The sequence below is a fragment of the Equus asinus genome, chromosome 29 (assembly GCF_041296235.1).
Source record: "Equus asinus isolate D_3611 breed Donkey chromosome 29, EquAss-T2T_v2, whole genome shotgun sequence".
Classification (NCBI taxonomy): Eukaryota; Metazoa; Chordata; class Mammalia; order Perissodactyla; family Equidae; genus Equus; species Equus asinus.
Window position 1 is genome coordinate 15701506 of NC_091818.1, and position 16343 is coordinate 15717848.

At 38.4% G+C, this 16343-nt stretch overlaps 1 protein-coding gene across 4 annotated transcripts in view; it reads left to right on the forward strand.

Annotated features, from left to right (window-relative positions):
• The window catches only part of CUL2 (cullin 2), a 97931-nt gene that overhangs the window by 20054 nt on the left and 61534 nt on the right, over positions 1–16343 (forward strand). For 3 of the 4 annotated variants that reach the window (XM_044762013.2, XM_044762012.2, XM_044762014.2), the window contains 3 exons: positions 3935–4075; positions 12757–12859; positions 15910–16004. In XM_044762013.2, the coding sequence (XP_044617948.1) occupies positions 3957–4075; positions 12757–12859; positions 15910–16004 (317 nt within the window). In that variant the 5' untranslated portion in view covers positions 3935–3956. The remainder of the gene's footprint in view (positions 1–3934; positions 4076–12756; positions 12860–15909; positions 16005–16343) is intronic. The other variant, XM_070500803.1, reaches the window with a different exon arrangement.

Here is a 16343-nt window from a genome sequence, read left to right on the forward strand (position 1 = left end):
ACTGCATTTTGTTTGTGAACATTTGTGTTCAAGTTTTTGTGTGGCTGTGTTTTCTCTTGCATATATACCTAGGAGTGGAATTGCTGGGTCATATGGCAACTGTGTGTTTATATAAATCACTTTTGTATTTATTTAATTTACTATTATTGACAATCATACGTGTTTAGTAATAGTACTGTGAGAAAATCTAATCTGCAAATCATTTTCAAATGTAATGAAAACTTTACAGATATTATAATTATCTGGAAATGTAATCGAGTATGAATTTTTATTTTGCAATTTATTATTATTTTTTGTATTTGGAACCTATAATTTGTTTTTAGGGCCCATAACTTTTATAGGCCTTAGGCACAGTACTTTTGTGCTTAAGTGTTAAAAACTCTGACATTGCACGAATGAAACTCAGAAGAAAGCTAGAGGAGGTTGTAGTAATGTGGGATTTGAACTTACAGGTACTCAGGGGACATAATCTAACTGAATGGGGATGGAAGTGGTCCTGGCAGGACATCAGCTATAGGACACATTGTGGTCCCTAGTAGGGCAGAGGAATGAAGAACAAGACTCATACGTGTTTTTATCAGTTGTCTCAGCTGGGGAGGTAAAGAAGAGTGCAGTGGTTATGGTCCTGTTTCTTTCTTTGCCCTCTCTCTTTCACATGCTTACATAAATTCTCCATGAATAAATTATCATTTAAACAGTTTGAGTAAAATGAGGGAGCTTAAGTTTTTTAGTCACATGAGCTTTCTGTTGGGCAAGCGGAACTTAACAGATGATGTCAGCATGCTTTCTGCTGTTGATTTGTTAGTGTTTCACTGGGCTGGTGCTTCTCACCTCGGCTTCTGTGTCTGCCCTCCGTCTAAGCATGGATTATCATTGCATGTTTACCTATTCTGCCATAAATCTGTTGGTCTCAGCAGAGAAATCAGTGTCGATCTGATTCTGTAAAAACTTGAATAAAGCTAAAAGGCAGTCTCTGTAACCATTAAAATAATTTATAAGCAATGCGTATAATTATCTCATCTTCATAAGAGGAAGAAACTAACGTGACGGAAACATTGCCAGCTTCTTGGTATAGAGTTACAAAATAGTTCCTACAGGAAACACTCAGCTACTTACAGTTCAGGGTGGTTAAATGCTCTGATAGAGGTTAAGCATGGAGTTCTCATGTAATGCATAAGATGGGGCACCTTCCTAGCTAAAGTGGGCCCAGGAAAGTTTCTTAAAAAAGCAGATGTACTGGGCCAAGGAGGAGTCAGTAGGAGTTCGGGGAATGGAAGAAAGGGGAGGAAGGAAAGGAGAAGAATTGCAGGTCGGGAAAACAGTAAGGGTAAAGGCAGGTGCATGAGTCAGCCTATTGTGTTCAGTGACCTCTGAACACAGAGAAGTTACTGGATTGTGATGTCAAGGACGGGCATCCCATGAGAAGAGAAAGCTGGAGCGTGCTTTAGTCTAAGGTCAAATCATGGACGCTTGGTGTGCCGTGTTGCATATGAGCTAAACTGAATGCTGTGTGTAGTGGGAAACATCAAACAGCTTTGAGAGTGACATGGTCAACTTTTTGGTTTAGGTAAGTTGTTTTTGTCTTTGAGTGCCAGATCTGAGATTCTAACCCTCTTGAAGGTCAAGAACTTTGTTTATTGACCACTGTATCCTCAGAGCCTAGGACAGTGCCTGGCAAGTATTTAAGTATTCACTAAAAATATTAGTTGTATACAGTGGTTGAGAGCGTGGGCTCCAGTGCACCACCATTAAATAGCTCTGTGATCTTAAGCAAGTTTCTTAATTACCCTGTGACTCAGTTTTCTTATCTAGAATTAGGACCTACCTAATCATATTGTTGGGAAAATTAAAGGAGTTTATATAGATCACTTAGAATTGTGCTTGGCTCATGGTAAGTACTATATAAATATTAACAGTTATTACTGTTTCTTTGGTGAAAGTAAGTAATGCAAATTAGAACTGTTAAAGGGCCTAATCGCACAGCATTTGTAGGTTTACACAGGAGTGGATGGATCCCAGAAATATTCAGTAACACAGTTGGATAGAATGTGGTGAATAAGCGTGAAAAGGAGTTAAGGTTAATTCCCCAATCTAAAGCTAGAGTGTTAGGTTCCCCCCACCCCCGACCTCTCTCTCTCTCTCTCTCTCTCTCTCTCTCTCTCTCTCTCTCTCTCTCTCATGGAGAAATTGCTGCTGTCGCATTCTAGTCAGTCCAGAAAGTTTAAGGTCTGGGGGTGGAGTCTCTGGTGTGTTGCGGAAAGAGTGCTGATTCAATGTGGCAAACCCTCTTGGGTATTTGTTTGGCTTCTCTCTGATTCCTTTTCTTTCTCTTCCTTGGTCTATTCCTGGGCTCCTCTTGAGTTCTTTTCTTCCAGGACAGAACATAAGAAGGGCATAGGGCCACCTCCAGTGCGGTTGGGGGCGCCTGGTCCCCTTTTCTCTTTCTCTGCCTCCTCCCTGTTGTTTCCTCCCTTTTTTCCCCCAGTGGGAGACAGAGAAAGGGTGTTTCCTCCTTGTACAGGGCTTGGCTCCAGACTGGCTTGGGGCTTCCCAGTCCCAAGAATAAGGGAAAACTTTGGGGAGGATGTTAAAACATGTGCCAGAAAAGGGTTCCCTTGTGCTTCTAACTTTAAAAGGTTTCTCTTAATTCTGTTCTTCTGATGTGGTATTGAGAAGGATTTGAAATATAGCTTGAACCAAGTTTCTCTAACCTTGGACCCCTTCTGTTCCAGAAACCAGCTAACTCCTAGAATACAACTTCTCTGCTAGGCAGAAGGAGTCTTTTGGCTCACTACTGGGCTGGTGAGGTTCGCCTGAGCTGGGGCTTCCATGCTTCTCATTAGAGGAGCGGGACTGGATGCCCTGAGAATCTGAAGAAGGAGCCCTGAGGTCTCTGCTGCAACCTGATCTTTCTTTTTTTTTTTTTTTTTTTTTGAGGAAGATTAGCCCTAAGCTAACATCCATGCCCATCTTCCTCTACTTTATATGTGGGACGCCTGCCACAACATGGCTTGACTAGCGGTGTGTAGGTCCACACCTGGGATCCGAACCAGCGAACCCCAGGCCGCTGAGGCAGAACGTGCGCACTTAACCGCTGCGCCACTGGGCCGGCCCCTGAAATCTTTAATCTTCTTAATCTTAAAAGTTTATGTGCATTTTGCATTCTACCCTACAATTCATCTTTTGTTTTAATTTTAATTTTATTGTTTGTTGTAATACAAATATAAATTTTCTCCGTAATCTTTACCTAAACTGATGCTCCAGGAAGATAAATCCTTTCATTTTCTTGTGTCTTCTCATATTCCCTTACTACCTCATTCCCCAGTTTAAGGATAGCAAACCACAAGGTTTTGGGCCCAGAACCTTTTTATTAAGTGTCTCTTGCATATTTCTCGTGATAGGACCTCGCTTTTGGCTACCTGAGTCATAGCTTCTTTCCCTCAGCACGTTAAATGAGGCCTCTAAATCTTTGGAACAACACCATTGATTATATATAATTTGTACGAAAAGCTTTCCATTTCCTAGAGTTTGTAATGGATGTAAATATTCTATGGATTTATTTGGATAGTTATGAGAAGACAGTAGCAATGTTTATTGTGTTCTTACTATGTGCCAGGTTCTGTTCTCTCCCCTTGTGTCTGTCATGCTATTCAATTATGTAGTACCTTAAAAACAAATAACTGATCTTTTTTTTTTTTTTTGAGGAAGATTGGCTGCGAGCTAACATCCATGCCCATCTTCCTCTACTTTGTGGGACGCCTGCCACAGCATGGCTTGATAAATGGTGTGTAGGTCTGCCCCGGGATTCGAATAGGCAGACCCCGGGCTGCCAAAGCGGAGTGCACAAACTTAACCACTGTGCCACTGGGCCAGCCTCCAAATAATCAATCTTATAGAATTCATGCTAACGTTACTATTGTTTTTTAATTAACAGATTTCAACACTAAACTTGCACAATGTCTTTGAAACCAAGAGTAGTAGATTTTGATGAAACATGGAACAAACTTTTAACGACAATCAAAGCTGTTGTCATGTTGGAATACGTTGAAAGAGCAACATGGAACGATCGCTTCTCGTATCCTTTTATTGGCATTGATAAATGTTCTTAAACTGACAATGATAATTGTGTTGATAACTGTATCAGTAAACATTGATAAATGTTCTAAAATTGATAAACTTGTTGAAAAGTGAGAACAGGTTTAAGCTTATATAAATGGAAGGACATTCCAGGGTGACTATTTTCAAACATATTATTGTTTATATGTCCAAGTTTGTCACTGTATGTGGCAGTCAGCAATGTTTGATAACCTTTCCCTCAACAAATAGTTATCGTGCACTTAGTGTGTGTCAGGTACTACTTTGGGTTTTGGGAATACAGTTGTGAACGAAAAAAACGACTTTCCCTTCATTCTACTAAAGAAAACAGACAATAAACAGATATAAAATAATCTAATGCCAGTGCTTCTAATCACAGGGCGGATAAGGGGTGGGCATGGAGAATGGAGTACAGATGTACGCGGCTCTTGTAGCCAGCTGGGCAGGAAGGCCTCTCCGAGGATGCTGATGTTCAAGCAGAGACGGGTACAAAGTGAGGGATCGTGTCATACAGATCCCTGGGGAAGAGCATTCTAGGTAGAGTGAATGGCAGCTTCACCGACTGTGAGGTGGAGACGTGTTTTTTAATTGGATTGTCTGCCTTTGTGAATTAGGAGTTTTGTGTGAAAATACACATCTGTGATTTCCCTAGGACAATATGAAACCTGGTGTCCTGCATTCCTACAAGATAGCAATCTCTTAAAAGAAAAAGGTGCACCCCCCCCCCACAGACACACATACATTATGTTATGTGTGTATATATATAAAGTACATATATATTTATGTATATACTTTACGCATATACATAAAACACAGTGCAGTTCCAGTACCCAGGATATAAACTCTGGCACCAAGGAAAAAACCAAAGTATTAAAATACTTTAGCTTTTTAGTATTTGGGAGGTTACAGGGGTCTCTAGGAACCCTCAGCCACAGGTAGCTGGGGCAAAGTCTCACCAACTCCGCCCACTATCTGCCAGGGGCCAAGGCTGTGTGGCCATGGGGACAGCGTATGCATATTCGAACCCCTATACTGGCAGACTCCTTAACCGCCTCGGTCTTTGACTACAGGAAATACCACATGTCATATCCGGGGGGGAGAAAAGGGGTAGGGTTGAGGCCTGGGTCTCTGGGTCTAAATGGCATGGCAGTGGCCCAGGGCCCTGAAGAGGCCTTGAGGATGAGATGGACACTGTAGGAACCAGAGATTCTTTCCCCACAAAGGGAAGAGGAGATGTGAAGATACTGTCCAGAATGAATGTGGAGGTTCAGAGTTCTCTTGAGCTCTGTACTGCCCTCTCTAGCAATCTTCTGGGGCTAAAGGATGGCTGCCCTCATTATGTGTGGTGTGCTTTCTTTAGAAAATCTTGGATTTCGTAAGACAGTGATTCACTTTATTCTTAATGCCTAACTCAGTTAATATTAAGCTGAATGTTGATGCAAGAACAGTGAAGTTCTTTTAGACCAAGAGGAAACCATTTAATTCATCATGATTGCAGTTGTCAGTAAGAAACATTTGTTAGGCTATCTGTGTTCTAGGCACTGAAGATACATAAAATGATGGTAATGTATCTGGAAGGCTTCATAGTTTGCAAAGATCTTTTACATTTTTTCTGTTATTTGGTACCTTAAACAAACCTATAAGGATCAGTAGGGCACATACAATTGTCTTTATGTAACAGATGAGGAAACTAATGCTAAGAGGTAAAGGAATTTGCCCGGGATCATCCAGGGAGCACAGACTTGAATACAAAATTTCTAACATCTGATTCCCTGTACTTTCCAATATATCTAGAGGATAATTGACATGGATTCTGCCTTTGAAGAACTTCTTATTGAATTTCTTTCTTAAATTTTTCTGTGGATCATCATGGATTGTTTTTGGGTAGAAATCTTGATAAAAATTTAAGTAGTGATCAGGGCTACTTGTGTGTTACTGAAGTTGGGCTCGGCAAGTACTTAGGTAGTTTTAAGGCTATTTTAACTAAAATAATGAGCAGAGAGAGAAGAGTAGGAGATGGTTATAGAAGATTACAAGAAAAGGGAAAATGAGCATAAGGTAAAGAAAAAGATAAGAATAATTAAGTATGTTCTTTATTGTTGTGCAGAATATACAGTTAAACTGGTTGGTTTGTAAATGGTTTTGAATCAGCTGACTTCCCTGGAAAGTGCCCCTTAAGTCTCTATTATGTCTAAGATGTTTATTATTTGATCCATCTAATGTGGTCCAGTTATTCTTGACCTGATCGTGAATTTTCTCCTCCTACCCTTAAAATAAAAAACACCTGCAAAAACAGTAAACTTAAGAATGGAATCTTTCACTTTAAATTTTATTTTGGAAAATAAAGGGCTCTGTTGCTAATGTCTGAAGTAAAATTCTCTCCTTTTCCTTGTTACTTTGCCCAAAAATATAAGGTTGACTTCTGACTCTCGGATATCTTGGGTAGAAATTTTAGAGGCCATAAAACTTTAATATTTTGAAAATGAGAAAAACCCCCCCAGAATTGTGTACCACCGTATGTATTAGTACTTGATCTTTTATAAGGCATTTTTGGGGGTTTGTGAAGTATAATACATACTTGGAAAATTCCTGAGATGTGTGTGTAGAGTTGAACAAATAATTACAAAGCAAACTCCTGCACAGTCACCACTCAGGCTAAGAACCAGAACGCGGCCAGCATCCACCAGCTCCTACCACATGTCCCTCTAGGTCACAGACTCGCTCCTTTCCCTTGGAAATCACTACTATCCTGGCTTTTACACCTGTTGTTGCCTTGTTTTTCTAAAAATAGTATAACTGCATGTGTGTACAACTCTAAACAATACTGGTTAATTCCTTCGGTGTTTTGAACTTTATGTAAATGGAATCATACTGTACATTCTTTTGTGTCATAATTTTTTCTTTCAACATATATATGTGTGTGTGCATAATTTGTTACGAATGACCTCGTAAAGTATGTGTTATTAGTTCCATTTTATAGTTGAGAATATTGTGACCCAAAGGCGGTAAGATGACTTACTGATATTGTAGGATAGAATGCTTGGGCAAAAATGCCAAAGTCTTCCATACTCTTGAAGTTGGTATTGATCTGCCAATTGAAGTATTTAACGGGTGTAACTATAAACTTACTGAACCCCTGTCCGCAAACATTTTAATTAAATATAAGCCCCATAAGGGCAGGGATTCTTGTCTTTTTGTTCACTGCTATATTCCCAGCTCCTGGTACGTATAGATACCTAGCAAATATCTGGTGAATGAATAGCTACTGTCAACTAAATGTCATTCTGCACAGATGAAACAAATAACAATATTTGGCTAGTTCTCTTATTGTCTTGAGAGTGGAGCTTTTAACACTCATTCCTCATAAATGTACTGGGTCCAGGTATGTATGCAAGGCATTTTGGTTGTTAGGTAATGTAAATAGAAAATATCAGCATTTTCTTTTGCTGCATAACCAATTACCACAAATTTAGTGGCTTAAAGAAACACCCTTTTATCATCTTAAAGTTCTGTTGGTTAGAAGCCTATGATGTGGCTGGGTTCTGTGCTCAGGATCTCACAAGGCTGAAATCAAAGAATTGGCTGGCTACATTCTCATCTAGAGCTCAGGGTCCTCTTCTAAGCTCATTCCTGTTAATTGGCAGAATTCAATTCCTTGCAGTTGTAGGACTGAGGTCCCTATTTCCTTGACTGTGAGCTAAGAGTTGCTCTCAGTGACTGGTGATCACTCTCTCCAGTTTTGCATGTGACTCCCCTCCGTCTTCAAAGCTCACAGCAAGTCAAGTCTTTCTGTGCTTTGACTCAGACTTCCTCTTCTGCAGGTAGCCAAGGGGACAGGGACTGGGGGATCTGCTTTTAAAGGGCTCATGCAGTTAGATTAGGCTCACCAGTAAAGCTCAGGATAATCTCCCTATTTTAGGGTCAACTGATTAGTAATCATAGTTGCAGCTGGAAAGTCCCTTTTGCTATTAAAGTAACCTGGGTTCAATATCTTATATTCGCAGTCACAGGTATTAGGGTGGGAAATCTTGGGAGGCCATTTTCAGAATTCTGCCTACCACTATAATAATGATGCTTCATAACAAAAGTTTTATGACAGCTTTGGTGCAGTCTGTAGGGAGGTTTGGAATTCACCCTTTATGTATGTATATCAGAGGCTTTCCTATGGCAAGACAGAGGCCAACTGGGGATCTACATTTACTATTTGGGTTGGAGCTCTTTGGTTGTTTTGATTTACTTTTATTCATGGTTTTCTGCCTTTTGGTAGCTGTTAGGACAGTTCCCAAGCCCCAGCAGTGTAATATGGAAGCTCTCCTACTTAAGTACAAGTTAGATTCCAAATGGTCACATATAAGTCCAACATGGTTAAGGGAGGGGAGATTTAAGATTGCCTCCCCTGAATATATTTCTTTCCAGCCGAGGAAAACCAGGCTTGAAAACCAGGCATATTCCTCTCCTCATTTCTAATGTATATTCTGTCAGGCGTCTTTTTCAAATCTAAACTAATTTTTACTACATTGAAAAATGTTGAGGCAAGTGATCTCCATTCTTGACGATCTTCACAAGTGATAGAAGGAGAACTTCTTAGTGACCTTGGCATCTATACTTAGGACCCATCGTTCTTTCTTAGATTGTGCAGATTGAGAAAGGTTTTATCTATAGTCGTCTCTGGTTGGTACATCAGCAACAGTTTCACTCTATTCCAAATTAAATCAGATGAATATTTGATGTTGATGTGCATTTTCTGCTATACGCTTGAAAGTTTTTCCTTTAATCATTTTTTATCCTTATTTACTACTTGATGATTTAATAGATTCATTTTTTTACATGTTGCATTTTCCTCTTGATCTTTGGAAATTTCAATAAAAATCTTTATTCTTTATTGTTTTGGTTTTTTATTGTTCATAAATTCCTTTTTGGTCATTGTCTTACCGTTCTCAATTTTAAGATAATCTTTGCTTTTATTCCCATTGCAAAACTCATTGTTTTTGAACCACTACACAATAGAGTTAATAGTGTTAAAACTCAAAATTAAGCCCATGTATAGGAAATGCCTTTTAATAGAGAAAATAAACTAAAATAAATAATTTTGCTGCTGACCAACATTGTCTTTTGGTCGTAACATAATTCATAGCTTTTGCTCTGGAAGAGTTTTGTTTCTGCCTTTGAGAATTTTTAAGAGGAAAGTTTATAAGTAGGGAAATTTTTATATTTCGGCTCCCTAAAGAGTAACTTAAGGAAAAGATGACTTTGGGAAAGAGTGTGTTTAAAATCTAAATCTGATCTCCAGTTATTTCCCATTTACTGTCTTTTAAAGTATCTTGAAAAATGCTCTTCTTGGCTGCTCTTCCTAAGGCCTAAACATTTCCAGGGTGGTTGGATATTTGAATAGGTTAGAGAAAGAGGACATATTTAGGAATACCTTTTAGGCAGTTGAATGAAATATACAGTGGTTAACTGAGACCCCAAACTATGGTGAGTTAAAATATTAATTTAAAAAATTCATTGAGGTGGACTCCATTAAAAAAAATACATGAGTCCGTTCTCACTGAGGAAGACAGTATATAAATCTTGTGCGTGGAACGAAATGGGAAAATCTCCCTGTATTGCCTCCCGAACACAGATCCTTGTTCCCTAAGCAGGAAGAGGGTCAGTCCTCTGCTGTGAATCCTTCTAGTCAATTTAGTTTACATGTATGTGCAGTGGATATATTGAGATACTGATTTTGGTAATGTAAAACATTTGGGCACATAATTAGCATATCATGCTGAATTTATGGTATTGAATCATTTAAATTTTTTGCTGTCAAGTTGTGTATTCTAGAAATAAGTGTGTGTATGGCTTAAAGAAAAAATAAGTGGAGCAAATATCATCATCATGTTGGATGAAAATTGTGGAGGATGGTATTCATAACTTAAAGATGTTAAATACATCACACCTTTGCTAAAAAGGATCGTTGATGTAGATCCTAGCTTAGTTTAGTCTTTTCTTTTACTGAGGAAGATTAGCCCTGAGCTAACATCTGTTGCCAATCTCCCTCTTTTTTTTTGCTGAGGGAGATTAGCCCTGAGGTAACATCTCTGCCAATCTTCCTCCACTTTATATGTGGGTTGCCACCACAGCATGGCTGACAAGTGGTCTAGATCTGCACTCAGGATCCAAACCCATGAACCCAGGCTGCCAGAATGGAGCACGCTGAACTTAACCACTATGCCACGGAGCTGGCTCCTCCATTTAGTCTTTTTTAAAAAATAAACTTTAAGTATAATGTACATACTGACTCGTGAATGTACAGACGGATTTTCACAAAGTGCACATACCCATGTGTCCAGCAAATAGAACACTCCTAGCATCCCGGAAGCACCCCTTGTCCCCTCAGTTACTACAGTTACCACCATCCTGACTTCCACTACCTTCGGTCCTGACTGCCCTCTGATGTCTGATTTTGCTAGGGTACATTTGTGATGAGTAATTGCGATTGAATGTAAGTCTCTGTGGGAAAACAGACAAAACTCTTAGAGACTTAAATTATGTAGTGAACTAGAACTTTTTTAAAAGGAATTTATAGCTGAAACCTGGGTGGGCTCCAAGTGGGATCCAGGAGCTCATATAATCCATTATTTTGAAGCACCTTTCTTCTCTATTAATGCCTTAAGGCTCCCTCTGCCCTCCACCAAACCGTTATCAATTCACTATAGAATTTGTGTCCAGATAAATTTCTAAATTCTTCTTTCTTAGGTGGTGTATATTCAGATTTCTACTTTCTTTGTAATATAGGTTAATATTTTGATATATTATTGTTCATAAATAGTTCTTATATACCATTTTACTTAGATAATCTTCTAGTTTATAAAGGTTCTTTATTATATCTAAGTTGATTTAAAATAATTGTAATAGTTTGTTTTTTATTGTGTTTTTTCCTACAAAAAACCTGGCACAGTAATATTACACAATATGGATGATATTTTGGCTTCACCATGTTTGTTTTTTAACTATAAAGAAAATTTTTTGTTTATATTTAATACACTAGCATATTGAAGAAATAGACATATATACATGAAAATATTTTATTAGTACTAATTATAATTGAAAGTAAATAACAAAAGGATTTAGAAGGAACGTGGGAATGTCTGACCCAAGTCTCCCAGACAGTGGCCTCATGTGGAGAGGGCTGCTTGCTGCTCTTCCCAGAGTGCTGATGCTAGGCCACTAGACAGGGCACGTGAGATTGAGTCCCTGCCTCTCTTCCATGACCAGCTGTTTAATGAGTGCCTGTTAGGTGTCAGGAACTGTGCCTGTGGGCTGGGAATATAGGGACGTTTAAGAACAGGCTAGAGAGGATGACAGAGATAGAAATAATTTCTGTTGCATAAAAAGTTCTGTAGAAGAAGATATGAAATTTTATGGGGATACAGAGGAAGATGAACCTGCATCCTACCTGTATGTATTTTTAAGCACAGATTTTCGTTTTGTAATATTTCCTGATCCTTATGTTAAATATAGGTACTTGACGCCATCCCAGATAATCAAGCTTATTGTCAGTTTTTGTCTGCATCTCTAATTAGCTTGGTCTCAGGTTGCTTCCTGTGTGCTTTATCTTCCACATTTAGTCAGTGATGCACTTTATGGAGTACTTTAACATACATCAGCTTGTTTGAGTCTGACAGGCATTCTGTGGAGATGTCAGGAGAGGGTTTACTGTCCTTCTCTTAGAGGTGAGGAAATGGCAGTGCAGAGAGGTTAAGAGACTTCAGTAAGATCAAGGGCTAGTAAATGTCCAGTCTCAGTCAGATCCCATTTCCTCTGACTCCTGATTAAGAGCTCTCTGCTACAGCATTTCTACCACTTGTGATACCTAGCAAGGTACTGAATTGGTGTTCCAAAACTTGATTGATTAATTGATGTTACTATTCATACTGTAATTCTTCTAATAGAATGAATGTTGAAGGACAGTACGTAGATCCTAGAATATTCTGATGAATACTGTGATGTGGGAAAATGTATCAAATGAGTGATTTTTGTAACTTTTGTTTCTCAGAATTGCTTGAGATGTCTGCCTCTTGTGATAGTCCATAGCCCTTTGTTGCTCTTATGCTTATGTCCATTCTTACATAAATCTTATCTTGTAGGTTTCTGGGTAACTTGATTTCCCAGAATCCCCCTCTGAATTTTAACCTTTCTGAGAGGAAGCATTTTTCTTACAGTGCCATCAAATATTCTCAGTAAGTATTTGTTGATTAAATAAACGAATGAATTGTATAGTGCTTTTTAAAGTAAGCATAGTAATATATTTTATCCTTTATTTTGTATCTGTATCTATATAATCCTAAACTGATAAGAATGAAATAATGATTTTTCATTTTTATTTTTATTTTTTTGCTGAGGAAGATTCACCCTGAGCTGACATCTGTGCCAATCTTCCTATTTTGTATGTGGGATGGTGCCACAGCGTGGTGCCTGATGTATGATGTAGGTTCACCCTTGGGAACCAAACCTGGGCTGCTAAAGTGGAGCCTGCCGAAGTGGAGCATGCCCAACTTAACCACTAGGCAACGGGGCCAGCCCCTCATTTTTCATTTTTTAACACCAAACTTGAATTACATCTCTTTTGTTTTAAAGCAATATGTCCAGTGAATATGAAAACCTTAACAGTTTAACTAGAGATATCTATGCTTTATGTGTGGCCTATCCTGAACCCCTTGGAGAAAGACTTTATACAGAAACTAAGGTTTTTTTGGAAAATCACGTACGGCATTTGCACAAGGTAAGGAATGATAAGTCCGTGATGGAAATGTATTTGCAGCTGCATAGTTGTTTGACTAGTCCATTGTTTTTCATTGCACAGCCTATGTCCAGTTGGGGTTATTTGTTGTGTTTCCTAATAGCATTTTTCTAATTATGTATATTTAAGATGTGTGAGTCAAGCACTGTGTTGTTAGGTTCTCCAGGGGAGATCAGTTTCGCTGCTCAAGATTGTACTACTAGTAAGTAGAAGAACAGCGTTTCAGATCAAGGTTAGTTCAGCTTTAAAATGTGCTCCTGTGTCCTCTGGATGGTGCTTGTAGAATCAGCATTTCTCGTACTGGTGCTTCCCACTTCTTGGTAAATCTCTATCGTTTATTTCAACCTTTTAGCTTCCTCTTCATATCCTGTATAAAGTCTTAGAAAAACCTAAAATTAGACAAGGAAGGGGTAAATTAAAAAGCACGATAGAAACAGCCCCTGTGACCACTTATTTTGGTTAGTATGCCACACCTGTGAGGGCAACATCACAGACTTGGTCTGTGTGTGAACAGTGAATGAATTTTGCAGTATTTGTCTATGACAGCACTCTGCCTTATTTTGGACTGCCGGTCTTGTCAGGAACTGGATGAGATCAGTCATTGTCTGGGCTAGACACTGGCCTCTACCTTTTATTATCTGTGACCATGGACAACTCATTTAACTCACCTTATGGATAGATCCTTTGTAAAATGGTAGTAAGCCGTAAGTAGAGCACAGTCGATCGTGTGATGTTTCCCCTGAAATGCTGGAGGGAAATGCTCTCCCTTTTATCGTGCATGGCAGATACACTTTAGTGAGCTGGTATATGCCTTTGTCAGCTCACGAAAGCGGTTTGGATCACAAGTACTTTAAATTGGTCTTAAAATGTTTAATTTGTTAAGTTAAAGTTGAACTTCTGCTCTGGTGAGCTAGTGAGCTTTGATTATACCATAATTGACAGCTGTGTAAAGCATTTATAAATTTTACACTTTAATATTTTTAGCATAGCTTTTGTGATTTTTTAACTTTTTATTTTGAAATAATTTTAGACCTATAGGAAAGTTGCAAAAATAATACAGTGTTCTCATTTACTTTTTACCCAGCTTCTTACTGTTCATGCCTTGCATAACAGTGGTACAATGATTAAAACCAAGAAGTTAACATTGATATAATTGTGTGGTTTAAAATGAAATTGTGAAGTAGTTTTATGAAAGTTTAGAGTACTTATATAATTGTACACCATATATTCTCTCAGATCCAATGACAAAAGAGAAGTTGGCTGATGTGTAGATGACAAGGTAAATTGTTAATATAGCCAACAGAATCGAAAGTCTCACCTATGAGAAGAAAATTTGATTTGATTGGGGGAGGGAGTTTTTTAAATTACTGAAATATTGTGTTACCATTATAGATAATTTAGAACTTAGAAATAAACAAAAAGAAGAAAATCAGCATCATCCATAGTGTACCTCCAGAATTAACGACTCTTAATATTTTTTATACATATATATGAATATGTCTATTTTGGTATATATTAAAATATATGTAATTTGGTCTTTGGAATATTTTTGCTTGTGTAGCCTTCCATTTTTTATTATAAAATGGAGTCACATTATGCACTTTATAATCTGCTTTTGTGTTTAATAATATGTAAGTCTCTTTCTTTGTCCTTACATAGACTTTTGTAATCCTGGCAATAATTGTAAAATTTTTCATTGTATAGAGATCCAAGGATTTGTCTAAATATTCCCGTATTGCTGGGCATATAGGTTATTTGCACTGTCTGTAATTTGTTATTATAAACAATGTTCTCTGAACATCCTCATAGCTAAATTATTTTTGTGTAACCAAGTTTGTTTGGTTTTCTTTGAGGAAGGTTAGCCCTGAGTCAACTGCTGCCAATCCTTCTCTTTTTGCTGAGGAAGACTGGCCCTGAGCCAACATCCGTGCCCATCTTCCTCTACTTTATATGTGGGATGCCTGCCACAGCGTGGCTTTCTAAGCAGTGGCATTGTCTGTACCCGGGATCCGAACCGGTAAACCTCGGGCCGCCAAAGCGGAATGTGCGCACTTAACCACTGCGCCACAGGAGCTGGCCCTGTAACCAAGTTTTTTTATAAGATAAATTCCTAGATGGGGAATTACTGAGTCATAGGTCGTGAACATTTTTTATTGTTTTGGACATATAGTAACAGATTGTTCTCGGATTTATATTCTGTCCAACCAGTGGCAGCAGTTTGTAAGGATGCTCTTTTCCCCGGCATTATTAATACTAGTTGCTATTTTTAACTTATTTACCAATATTATAGGCCAAGAAGTACTATTTGCAGATTATTTCTATTGTTCTGAGCCTTAATTGAAAAATTCCGAGTTTAAAAGCATGGCATTTCATTAGAGAATTAATTAGATGAAAATTAAAGTCATAACTTGCTTAAGGGCAGAGGTAAGAGAACCTGAGATCTGAATATCATTCCAGTGTATTTTTACTGTTAGACGACATTTCCTTTAAAGATAACTTTGTAAAAATTAGACCTCAGATTTCAGTTTAATTTTCATTTTTCAAAAATAATAGGTCACTATTAAGTAAATATAAAATAGCCTATTTTGGGAATGTGGAAAAGGTGTCAATTTTCATAAATATGTTTACGCACAAAAGTGAGTATGTGGAGTGATGATATATAACTAGCGAGCCGATCGTAAGTGATGGATTTGAGGGAACACAGATGCATGGCGATAGAGTTTGTTCCATTTTAACCTGAGCCTCATGTAATATCCTAGCCCAAAGACAACATCAAACCATTACATTTGTCCTTTTATCTTAGAGAATGAAACAATTTATTCTCTAGTATGGATGCTTGACTTTCAAATGTAAGACACGTTTTTCTGGTTGTTCCATTGTTACTACAGGTAGTTAAATTAGAATGCCTTTGTAAATGTAGTTTATAATGCTTGAATTATGTTATTTTAGAACATTGTTTTGATAAATTTCATAGGTTACAAATGCAAACGGTTAGTGCTTTCTAAGTAAAAATATTTTTTCTCTTCATCTAGAGAGTCCTGGAGTCTGAAGAGCAAGTACTTGTCATGTATCATAGGTACTGGGAGGAGTATAGCAAGGGAGCAGACTACATGGACAGCTTGTATAGGTAAGTGTGCTTTCCCACTCCTGACCCTCACGGACCGCATGGGCTGCTTGTGTAGGTGAGTGTGCTTTCCCACTCCTGACCCTCACGGACCGCATGGGCTGCTTGTGTAGGTGAGTGTGCTTTCCCACTCCTGACCCTCACAGACCGCATGGGCTGCTTGTGTAGGTGAGTGTGTTTTCCCACTCCTGACCCTCACGGACCGCATGGGCTGCTTGTGTAGGTAAGTGTGCTTTCCCACTCCTGACAGTCCAACAGTATTGCCTGTGTTTATAGTTGAAGGAGCTTCTTTTTAAAGTACCTGTGACCTGTTGAAATGCAGAGAACTAAAGCATTTCCTGC